We start from the raw sequence: 11,602 nt of genomic DNA, 5'->3' as shown, positions 1-11,602 counted from the left end.
CAATAGTATCTGGGAAACAGTACTCTGAGGTTATCCTTCAGCTTGTAGTAAACAACTGTGCTCAATAGTATCTGGGAAACAGTACTCTGAGGTTATCCTTCAGCTTGTAGTAAACAACTGTGCTCAATAGTATCTGGAAATTACATTGATAACCTTTTTTTTCTATGCAGAAGGTTGTAAAAGTTTTAAGACAATAACTTTCTGCTAATAGATCTTTATAGCTCTACATGAAAAAGTAGTGTGTTCATCTCGGTCACTGCCTATTTTGGTTTCTATTCTTTCCTTGGATCTTTCATACTTCTTTTTATTTAAATTTAAATTTGTGTTTTTGTGATTGTCAATAGAACTTGAATCTTGATTTATTTGTTTGTGCTAATTATTTTTTTGTTATATCTGTATGTTTCATTGTTTCCTTTTGAATCTGCTTTTTTTGACTGGTTTTAGACTTATTAAGCAAATTACAGTACATTTTAAGAGTTTTATCGTTACATAAAGTTATAAGCAATTTTAATTCTGACTAAAATATATATGTTTGTATATATTATAGGCTTTAGTTGTGAAGGAATAATTATAATTAAAGATTTTATTTTTTAAAGGTGCCAAGAATACGTTGAAACCTAAAGAGCAGATCAAAGTATCTGAAGAAAAAAGTAAAAAGTCTCTACAATGTCCTCAGTGTGATTATAAAACAGTAGTAGCACGTAATCTAAAAAAGCATATAGCAGCCTGCCATGGTGAGAAGAAGCATCAGTGTACTGATTGCGACTATAAAACTGCATTACCAAAAAACCTTAGAAGACATGTAATGATACCCCATGTAGATAATAACCTCCATCAATGTCCTGATTGTGGTTGTAAACTAGCTAATGCAACTAGCTTAACATCGCATATATTGGCCTATCACACAGAGAAGCCTCATAAATGCCCTAATTGTGATTATAAAACAGGAAATCAACGTCACTTAAAAAGGCATATAAAGGTCCAACATCCAGGTGAGATGCTTCATCAATGTCCTCAATGTGACCACAAAGCAGTTAGTGAACATTGCCTAAAAAAGCACATTGTGGCTCATACTGAGGAGATGCCTCATCATACTGTGGAGAAATGCTCTCATTGTGATTATAAAACAGCATATGCAAGCATTTTAAAAAAACATATAATGTTCCACCATACAGATGAAAGACCTCATCAATGTAATCATTGTAAATATAAAACAGTTCAAGCAGGACATTTAAAAAGACATATTGTAACTTGTCATACTAATGAGAATACTTTTAAATGCCCTCATTGTGATTTTCAAACAGCATATGAAAGTAATTTTAGAAAACATATGATGGTCCACAATACAGATAAAAAAGTTTATGAATGTTATCATTGTAAATTTAAATCAGTTAAACCAGGACATTTAAAAACACATATTATAACTTGTCATACAAATGAGGAGCCTCATAAATGCCCTCATTGCCATTATAAGACAGTATATGAAAGTAATTATAGAAAACATATGATAGTCCACCAAACAGATAAAAAATTTTACCAATGTAATCATTGTAAATATAAAACAGTTCAACCAGGACTTTTAAAAAGACATATTAGAACTTGTCATACAAATTAGAAGCCTCATAAATGCTTTCATTGCCATAAGACAGTATACGGCTCATTATATACTATTGAGAAACCTCATAAATGCATTTATTATGACTATAAAACATCATAATTTTTGTTAACAAGAATTTAATTGGCTCGAAAGTTGGCTGTATTTTATTATTATGTAATTCAAGCTAATAGCTGCTGTGATTCAAACTTTATAGTGGTTTTTTCTGAAGTTATAAATAAATGTGTCTTTGTGTGACAAAATCATGGTGATATAAGATTTTCAGTTAAAATTTCAGATATAAAGGCAATGATTATGGCCTACAAATAATACAAATATTGGTAATGATGTAAGAAATTCCAATGGCTTTTTTTTTTTTTAATGAGCCCCTTGTAATTTTTGACATGTGGGGGATTATCTTGAGACAACCAACATATTCTAACACCATGGTGGAGGGTCAAGTTTTCATTATGTGGGACCACCACTGAAATAAAAGTTGATCCCCCAGGCTGGATTCAAACCGGCACCGCTTTAGTCATGAGGGAGTTAGGTAACTGCATCATGACTGCAGCTACAAACGGCCCTTCTTTTACTGATGTGGTCACCATTTTCATTCACCACATGTTCATTTCCTCTATTTTGGACAAAAGTCATAAATTATGAACATGGAAACTCTTGATTCCAGAACTAAATTTGTAGTTGATTTATTTTGGGAACGTTACTATTGTATATTGTATTAATTATTAGGGAAAGTTACTATTGTATGTTGAAATAATGCTATTTGTTAAATACATAAGTGTGTTCGACTTGAAAATATAAATTATATATTTAATTTACAAATTATAATTAGTTTTTAAATAAATTTGTTGTTTTGATTGTTTTATTCTGAATATATCTTCTGAATAGGTGCTAAAAAATTTTCTAGTTTCACTTTTGTATTTATTGTAAATAGTTGCTTTATTGATTTTTTTTTTGTCATCTGGTTGTTATGTCATCTGTAAACTAGAAGAGTTTATGAGGACTGTTCATCTCTTGTTAATTGTATATAGGTTACTATAGGTTATTGTTAATAGTTATTCCTGATTGGTTTTTATACATATATTATTGTATTGTGCTATATAAGTTTACAAGGATTGTTCGTAAAATGGTGGGGGGAGTTATGGCCTGAGTGAGATCGTCAGCTTACTAAGGCCGTCAGGTGATGGACTAGATCAGCTGATCAAGATGTATATATAGAGGCATTGGACCAAATAAAGTTAGCCCTCTTTAGTCATTCACAGAGTGTTCTACCTTTTTCATTTTTTTTTTATTAAGTCTCTTCCTGCTGGCACAAGACTTAATAAAATCCGCGCGCGCACGCACACACACACACCCGTGTGGAGTAGCTAGTCTCCCATCGGGCGCCTCCCCAGGTGGCGGATAGGGGGATTCTCACCAGATATGGCGGGAACCGGGGAAATAAAATACCCGGGGTGGACCAAAACTAGATTAAATCCAGACGCGACGGTTCCTAGAATAGGCGGCGTACTGGTCAGCATCTGTTCCTCAGGTTAGAGGCAGCTGTTTCAAAACCTAGTAGGAGGTATAAAATGCGAGAAAATACTATGAGAAGTATGGAAGATAGAGTTAACTGTGCTACGGTGCAGGAGCACAGAACCCCAGTACTGGCGCCGATTGGGAATGCGAAAGCGAGTTCCCCGGCGTCGTCATCATAGGACCGCAGTGCTGCAATGGTGGGTGACTTGGCCATTGTAGCACCTAATGCCACAAGACTTATCACAACAGAGGTGATGTAGAATCTTGGGAGCAAGATTAAACAGCTTCTCTCCTTCATCCGCACCAAGAACAATGTGCATAGCAAGATAAGGAGTTTTGCATGCGAAATCCAACTGTATTTTGAAAAGTTAGAAACAGCTGCACTCCCTATCGAAACTGCAGATGGCCACACCCAAATGAAGGAGGTAAGTCCACCTAGGAAGAATGTTGTTAAATCAGAAGGAACAGTAAACACACCTTCTTTAACAGGCAATAAAAGGAAGAACACTGCAAACAAGAAGAAAACTACACAACCCAATGCACCAGTGGTGCATCATAATGCAGGCCACCCTCAGAGATCTTATACAGTTCAGCGTGGAGAACAGCAGGAGGAGCTATGGCAAGAAGTGCGAGGAAACCACCGAGGCCTGCTGCAGTCATAGTAAAAATACCGGAGAGCCAGTCCTACTCAGATGTTCCACGAAAGGTGAGAGAAGATCCGGCGATGGGGGAAATGGCTTCATAAACGATCTGTTGTCACCGTTTCCATCAGTTTTGCGTGAGATAATTTTCGTGAGATCATTCACCAGCCGAGATTGGACTGACGAGGAAAGATGGACGGGAAACCTCCTTTCATTTCCGCATTTATTGAATTATATCGGGCCTACCCCTGTTTATGGAAAGTCAAGGACGATGCCTACGCTAATAAAAGATCGCGGGATGAGGCGTACGGTGAGTTGTTGAAGTTCTATCAAAAAACTGTGCCGTCAGCCACCATTGACACAGTGAAAAAAAAAATTAATAACTTGAGATGTGCGTTCCGTAAAGAGTTGAAGAAAGTAAAACAGCAAAAGTCCGGCTCATCGGGAGATGACGCATACACCCCGTCACTGTGGTATTTCGACTTGCTATTGTTTACAGCCGACCATGAAGAAACTAGAGCGACGATTGGGAGTGAGGAATCACAACTCGTAAGTTATTTTTATTCTATTCTTTAATTTATATCAAATACATACAACAGTACAAACAAATTTTCACAGTATAATATTTCACCCTCCCACCCTAATTGGTGACAAATTTGTTTTGCCAGGAAACTGCACCTTCTCCAACAAAATAGTTCTTGTAATTATCACGATTGTCTTTTGCATTTTCACACAAAACTTGTCTATTATATCCCTGTCGTAGACCCACCAGCTGATCTTCCACCCTATCCCCTCGAATAACTTCCCCACTATCAATATCTTCTACATCAAGTGAATTCGATGGCATGTACAACGCTTTTGCTTCCTTCCTCAGAAAATTATGAAGAGCACACGCTGCTAGCACAATGAAATCTATTTTTTCTGGATTCAAGTTGATTTCTGTGTGAAATATACGGAAACGACTTGACAGATTGCCGAAAGCATTTTCTACTATTCTGCGAGATCTGCTCAAACGGTAGTTGAATATGCGCTGGTCATAAGTCAATTGTCTTTGAGGATATGGTTTAAGAACGTTTTCATGCAAAGCAAAAGCGTCGTCAGCTACAAATACGAAATTGAGATTTGCTTTGTTGGCACTGTTAGGTGGCAAATTGAGACTTTTGTTTAGTAACTTCGTATAAAAACCGGTACATTCAATTACATCTCAATGGCCCCTCCACAATTAGGAAAGTTCCATCTGTTTTCGAAATCTTTCCCTGTCTGTTGCCATTCCTCTTCAGAGTTTGGTAACTGAAACAAATAATAAATATAAAACAAAGAGTATTATATGTTAATCAATATTTCATGTTATATGTTATTTATGTGATATTATATGTTATATTTGACAATAGTATCAAATTTGATTCATTTTTTTTATCATACCAAAAAGTAGAGTTTAAAGATTTAATTCATTCAAAATTATTTATTTCCCAGTTGACAGATAGATTGCTGCTGTTATTAAAAATACAGTAGCATCTTTCAATAACATAACGTTTTAAAGTTTCTTTTCAATTTATATGTTCCAGGAGAGTCAGGATGAAACCTCAAACCATCACAACTGGTATCGCCTCCTTCCTCAGTTGGTCTGACAGTATTTCATCAGGCCCATCAACTTCATCCGGAAATACAAAAAAATCGGGCAATCAGAAAAAAAGAAAAGATCCTATCGACGCAGCTGTGAAAGCTTTGAAGGAGGACCATGAGTTTGATAGCATTGGGCTCAACGTCGCATGCAAATTACGCCGTATAGATGAAGATCAAAAACTGTATGCCGAAATGTTAATCAACAAAGTGTTGATGCATGGTGTGAAGGGAAGGCTTCAAGAGGAAACTGATGTCCTGGGTCTCAAGTTCGTACAGCCGCAAACACCAGTTTGTCGAGTAGAAAAAAAGATTCCCTACTCCTTTGGTCAAGATCAAAACCTCTTCCAGACTACTAACAACTTCAATCCGATAATTGGAGAGGGAAGTACCACAAAGGAATACTTGGAATCTGCTCATGGTGACTCTGATATAACCAGTTGTCTGAATTTTTATTGTTGAAGTAGCTTAGAATAGTTGTCCTGAAAAGCGCATTAGCTTTCCGTTAAATTCATTTAAAATACTTATCTGATTTTTGAAAAACTGGGGATCTCCTGCAGTCCTGTTTCATTGACCGACAGTCCGCCTGCAGGTACCGGACTGTAGTGTGTGCTATCTTCAGGCTATCATCTGCAGTTCAGTACGGCCACCTGCAGGCGGTTAACTGCTAGTGTATGGAACTCGGCGATATTGGTCTTACGATCGCCTGTCACTTTAATGCTGGAGGACGAGTGTGCATTGAAAGGGTCAGCTGAGGAAAAGGCGCGTATACTGACCTCATTTATATTTGGGGCTTGTGATGCAGCTATGACCCGTTCAAAGCCTGGCAAACATCGTTCCTCAGTGTACTGGTAGACAGATTCTATTGACGATCTTCGCCGGTGTTGCAACCAAGCAAGGAGACATTACCAGCGAGCGAGACGTCTACCGGAGTTTTCAGTGCTTCAAGAAGAGTTCAAGAGAGCTAGAAGGAACCTCCGACAAGCCATTAATGTAAGCAAACGACAGTGCTGGATAGATCTCTGTGATGAGGTGGATGCAGACCCATGGGGTACACCTTACAAAATAGCGCTTAAGAAACTTTGTAATGGCACGATGCAGCTCCCCATGAGATCAAATGTTGTAGACAGAGTTATGGTAGCAATTCCTGCTGACCCTACAACTCCGAGCCACCTCCCTCCACAGCTCCTATATATACCCCCATAAATCCCGAGCTTGTTAGATCTGTACCAGTAATAGTTGTAGCATGTCGTAATGTTCATTGTACCATTTGTTTACCAATAAAGTTTTTTTTTCACTTTATTGCCGTTGGGTTTCGTAATTGGCGCCCGAACTGGAACCGCATGCAAGTATCATCGCAGTTCTAGACTCGAACTCTGCAGAAATACCAGATTTCAAGATTCAATCTACCTCTCGTGGATATCGCACCTGTAAGAGACTGGCACCCCGCTTAGACTCTTAGATCTTGGAAAAGGACCCACTGCTGAGCTTAAATCGTCTGATCACCCCGACAGACATCGAAACTCTTGGAGGAATTGTGAGTGAAGCTTTTTTGAAAAATATATATATATATATTTTTTTTAACTTTTATATTTTTCATTATATTTGCTTTTGAACATTTATTTAAATTAATTAACATATATACATATTATACATTGTAATTTTATGTCAAAATTATCTGAAAGATTATCACAATTAAGAGCAATAGATATTAAGAAATTCATAAATTTAGACGAAATGGCAAACACTTTTGCAATTAAATCCTCGGACTATGATCACATCCCTACATTTAATGGGGATCCGCACAATTTATTACCGTATGTAGACATGTGCACAACATTGTCTGCAAACCGGACAATGAACTGAATGAAGGGATTTAAACGACCACCGCTTACTCAGTAAAATACTAGCTAGACTGACGGGAGATGCTGACTATATAAATACCACTTACGAGTTCGCTAATGTGAATGAACTGATAGCATTCTTAGACAATACTTTTAGGGATTCTAGGTCAATAGAACAACTTAAATTTGAACTTTCAAATATGAGGATTCAGTATAGGGAACATCTACTAGATTTCCTTCAAAGATTAGAGAAGAGCCGTTCCTTAATAATTTCAAAGTATAAAATACGAAATATTCCGGAAAGGGCTACAATCTTCTCGGTTCTAGGAAAAGACATTTTATACCATTTCTTTACTGACATGCCTCTTAATATTAGGACATATTTGATGACCAAAACGGACAAACTAAAAACCTTAGACAATTTATGTAACTTAATACAAAATGAAAATCACCTCCTTTTTGAAGATTTGATTAATTCTGGCAGTATGAGGAAATCTGGAAATCCAAGAATCCAAAAAGAATTTTAACTCAGAAAAACGGAAACAATATTATAATAACTATCACGAACCCAAATTTTACCAAGATACAAAACACCATCAGAATTAGCAACCAAGAGACTACCATCGGGACCATTATTATGAAGATCGTGACTCAAATCACGATAAAAGGAATAATCCACATAGGGAACAATGGAAACCGAAAGAGCAGAAACGATTCTTTCAGGGCTCAGGACAACATAAAAATAGGGGCTCAGGGCAGCATAGGAACCATAAGCCCGTCGAAAAAGGAGAACCTTCAAACACGGTGTCGATGCGTACCGTTAGTGGCTTCCAGAAAAATCAACCCCTACAAGCGGTATATCAACTAGACCAGGAAGATCCCAGAGATAGGGAAATAAGAGAACTCCGTGAACAATTGGAAATGCTTACTGCTAATGGAGAAGAATCCGAAATACATTTTTTAGGAGACGACCCAGATCCAGACTACAAAATATAAAGAAATACGCAACCCATTTCCATAAACTTCCGTTCGTAATAGATAAAAAGAATCGGAAATGGTTATTGGATACAGGTTCGCAAAAAAATTACATAAGCCCAAAAATAATCCCACCAGGAATTCAACGCCAAAAAGAAGATATCCGTCGTCGTGACCACCGCCGGAAAAGAAAAAGGCACAGAGACTATAACCACTAATATTCACAATACCTTTTTAAAATGTCCATTTAAAGTAAAAAATTTTATATTAGATTTTAGTCCAAATTATGACGTTTTAATTGGTTCCGAACTTATGGATGATTTAAATTTTAAATTAGATTTTGAAAATAGAACAATTAGGTCACAGCACGACGAGTTTCCTTTTATAATGGAAAGAGACTCTTTAGCAATAGAAATAAAAGAAGGACGAAATCTGGCTGACTTGCAAAAAGGTAAAAATTTCTTTATAGACTGCAAGAAAGATGGCATTGAAATACCCCCCGGAATATACAGAGATACAGTCAAGATAATAGGTAACCAAAAAGGAACAATTAAATTGCCCTTAATGAATTTACATGAAGTAGACATAATCGACCCACCGACAGAGGAGAATATCAAAGACATACATGAACTTGTCCGGATTGAACTTATCCCCCCTCAACACAGAACCGAATTATTAAATCTTTTAAAAAATTATCCAACAATTTTTAAAACTAAAAAAGATAAATTATCTGCAACTGACTTACTGGAGCACCAAATTAAAACTAAAACAGACGAACCAATTTACTCACGCAATTACCGTTACCCACAACAATGTAGATAACAAATTAGAGAGGAAATTAACAAAATGTTGGACAACAAAATAATCTCACCTAGTAACTCTCCTTATAATTCGCCTGTATGGGTAGTTCCAAAACGAGCTGACGCATCAGGTCAGAAAACAATTCGCATGGTGATCGATTACCGAAAACTAAATCGAGAAACAATCCCTGACCGCTATCCTTTGCCAAATATAGAGGATTTGCTTAGAAAATTGGGAAAAGCCACCATTTTTACTGCCATGAATCTCTGTTCACAAAACGGCATTTAGCACCAATCAGGGTCATTTTGAATTTCTACGCATGCCTTTTGGTCTATGCAATGCCCCGGCGACATTTCAAAGAACTATGAACATTATATTTGCTGATATGCCTCTTGTCCTCGTATACATGGATGATATCATATTTTCCGAAACATTTAATGACCATCTCAAACACATGTAAAACAGTCCTAGAAAAATTGAAAAAACATAATCTCAAGATTCAGTGAGACAAAACCGAATTCTGTAAACAAGAACTATTATTTCTTGGACATATTATTAGTGAAAAAGGAATTGAACCAAATCCCGACAAAATTAAAGCTGTCGAGGACTTTAAACTACCACGCAATGAAAAGGAGATAAAAAGCTTATTAGGTCTAACGGGATTCTATCGCAAAATGATTCCCAACTACGCGAAAATAGCAGTACCCATGACTAGATGCCTGCGTAAAGAAGGTGAGATAAAACCAGAGTCATATAGAGAGGCGTTCGAAATATTAAAAACAATGGTCTGCAGTAGCCCTATACTTCGAGGAGGAGTTGGATTTAACAACAGACGCTAGTAATTATGCTATAGGTGCAGTATTGGCTCAAAAGAAAAATGGAAAAGAACTACCCGTTTGCTACGCATCGAGGACGCTGAATAAAGCAGAACAGAATTATTCAACGACCGAGAACGCTCGCCCAACGCTTCGGAATATCAAGAACTAATTAACGATTTAGAAAACGCATTAACCTGAAGCCCGAGAACACGAAGTTCTCAATGACGCGGAAAGTCTTGCCACTCAACACTCCCAGGACAGTAGTCATAATCAAATCTTTATAGTAACCGACCGACCGATAAATGTGGAAAAAAATCAAATTTTTATAACCCGTTGTAATGAAGAATTACAAATTGAAAAACCTTTCGGTAAATTTCGGTATAAGATAGAAACGGCCTACCCATGGAAAAACGAATTAGAACAAAAATTGCTAGAAATTATTAAGCCAAATGGAACTTGGTATTTACTGCGAACCCAACGTGGAAACAGTTAGAGATGACTATGAGGGAATATTTAACAAAATATCAGACTTCATTGAAGCTAAATGCCCAACAGTTAGAATTAAAAGATATAAGACTAAATTAATAGATATACTTGATAAAGCTGAACAACTTGAACTTATTGAAAATTACCACACCGGTAAGTCATATCATCGCGGGATTATGGATATTTATGAGAAACTAAAAAGATATTACTTTCCTCGCATGAAAGACGAAATAGCTGCCTTTATTAACAAATGCTGTACTTGTGCAAAAACTAAATATGAGAGAAAACCTATAAAAACAAAATTCCAGATCACCCCTACTCCGGAAAGACCTTTTGTATATTTAATGATAGACACTTTGCATTATGGGCGAAAATTTATCATTACAATCATAGACACATTCTCTAAACGATTATATGATCACGTCATTCGGGCAAATAATGCCACTAACATCCATCAAGTGTTAATACAATATTTTTCTTTATATCCCCCTACGATACAAATCACGATGGACCAGGGTAGAGAATACAAAATTGCCTTAATTCAAAATTTACTAGAAAGTTTAGGAATCATATGCCATTATACAGTTTCAAATAACTCTAATTCTTTAGGGATACTAAATCGGGCACATTCTACACTAATTGAACTATTACGGGTCATAAAAGAGGAAAACCCTTCTATTACGGTACGTAAATATTGCGGTTCGAACTTTTAATGAAACATTAAATAAAAATCTTAAATTAACACCAAATGAAATTACCTTCGGAAAAATTATTGATCCCGACCGGAATGAACAAATAATTAAGGAAAATCTTGTACAAAAATATCACGATAAATTAAATGTAATCCATAAATTAGCTCATAGACAAATTTCGGATGAAAAAGAAAAACGCACCGAACCATTAAATCAAAATCGAGAAGACCCACCCGAAATACGCGACGAGGCATACAAGTTAAGGAACCGGTATTATAAATTTAAACAATTGCCCCTTGCCCAACTGAACCCAAGTCACTTTAGACATATGGTTGCATATCTCCACATTCTCCTTACAACTTTATAGAAAAGAAACTCAATAAAAACAACTAGGTTCCCAGAAGGCCCTTGAGACCATTCTAACAGTCCTTTCAAGCCCTTAGTATCCTATATCATTAGCAAGGGCTGACATTTAGGCAGGTACATGCTGTCATCTCACAATGGACTTGCATCAGTCTAACTATTTTATGTTTAACACATGAAAGTTAGTTTCCAATTTCTTGGAAGCCTCACACCCTGCTTCTAGTCACGCCTT

At 36.6% G+C, this 11,602-nt stretch overlaps 3 protein-coding genes across 4 annotated transcripts in view; 2 read left to right on the top strand and 1 right to left on the bottom strand.

Moving 5' to 3' along the window:
- LOC106678817 (zinc finger protein 431) overlaps window positions 1-2,962 on the top strand; it is a 17,823-nt gene extending 14,861 nt beyond the window's left edge. For both annotated transcript variants that reach the window (XM_067047972.1, XM_067047971.1), the window contains one exon: window positions 597-2,962. In XM_067047972.1, the coding sequence (XP_066904073.1) occupies window positions 597-1,615 (1,019 nt within the window). In that variant the 3' untranslated portion in view covers window positions 1,616-2,962. The remainder of the gene's footprint in view (window positions 1-596) is intronic.
- A 1,114-nt stretch (window positions 2,963-4,076) lies between these two features.
- LOC106678820 (uncharacterized) lies at window positions 4,077-11,596 on the top strand. The gene is made up of 2 exons (XM_014417584.2): window positions 4,077-4,320; window positions 5,337-11,596. Exons 1-2 carry the CDS (start codon window positions 4,220-4,222, stop codon window positions 5,851-5,853), a joined length of 618 nt encoding a protein of 205 aa, XP_014273070.1. The 5' UTR covers window positions 4,077-4,219; the 3' UTR covers window positions 5,854-11,596.
- LOC136795898 (uncharacterized) lies at window positions 4,314-5,299 on the bottom strand. The gene is given in 3 exon segments (XM_067047976.1): window positions 4,314-4,964; window positions 4,967-5,061; window positions 5,279-5,299. Coding segments are annotated over 3 exon segments (669 nt in total). The 3' UTR covers window positions 4,314-4,411.
- Window positions 11,597-11,602: the final 6 nt, after the last annotated feature.

This window comes from Halyomorpha halys, unplaced genomic scaffold, assembly GCF_000696795.3.
Source record: "Halyomorpha halys isolate HHAL.00 unplaced genomic scaffold, Hhal_1.1 Scaffold162.1, whole genome shotgun sequence".
Taxonomy (NCBI): domain Eukaryota; kingdom Metazoa; phylum Arthropoda; class Insecta; order Hemiptera; family Pentatomidae; genus Halyomorpha; species Halyomorpha halys.
This window is presented reverse-complemented; position numbering and strand designations above follow the sequence as displayed.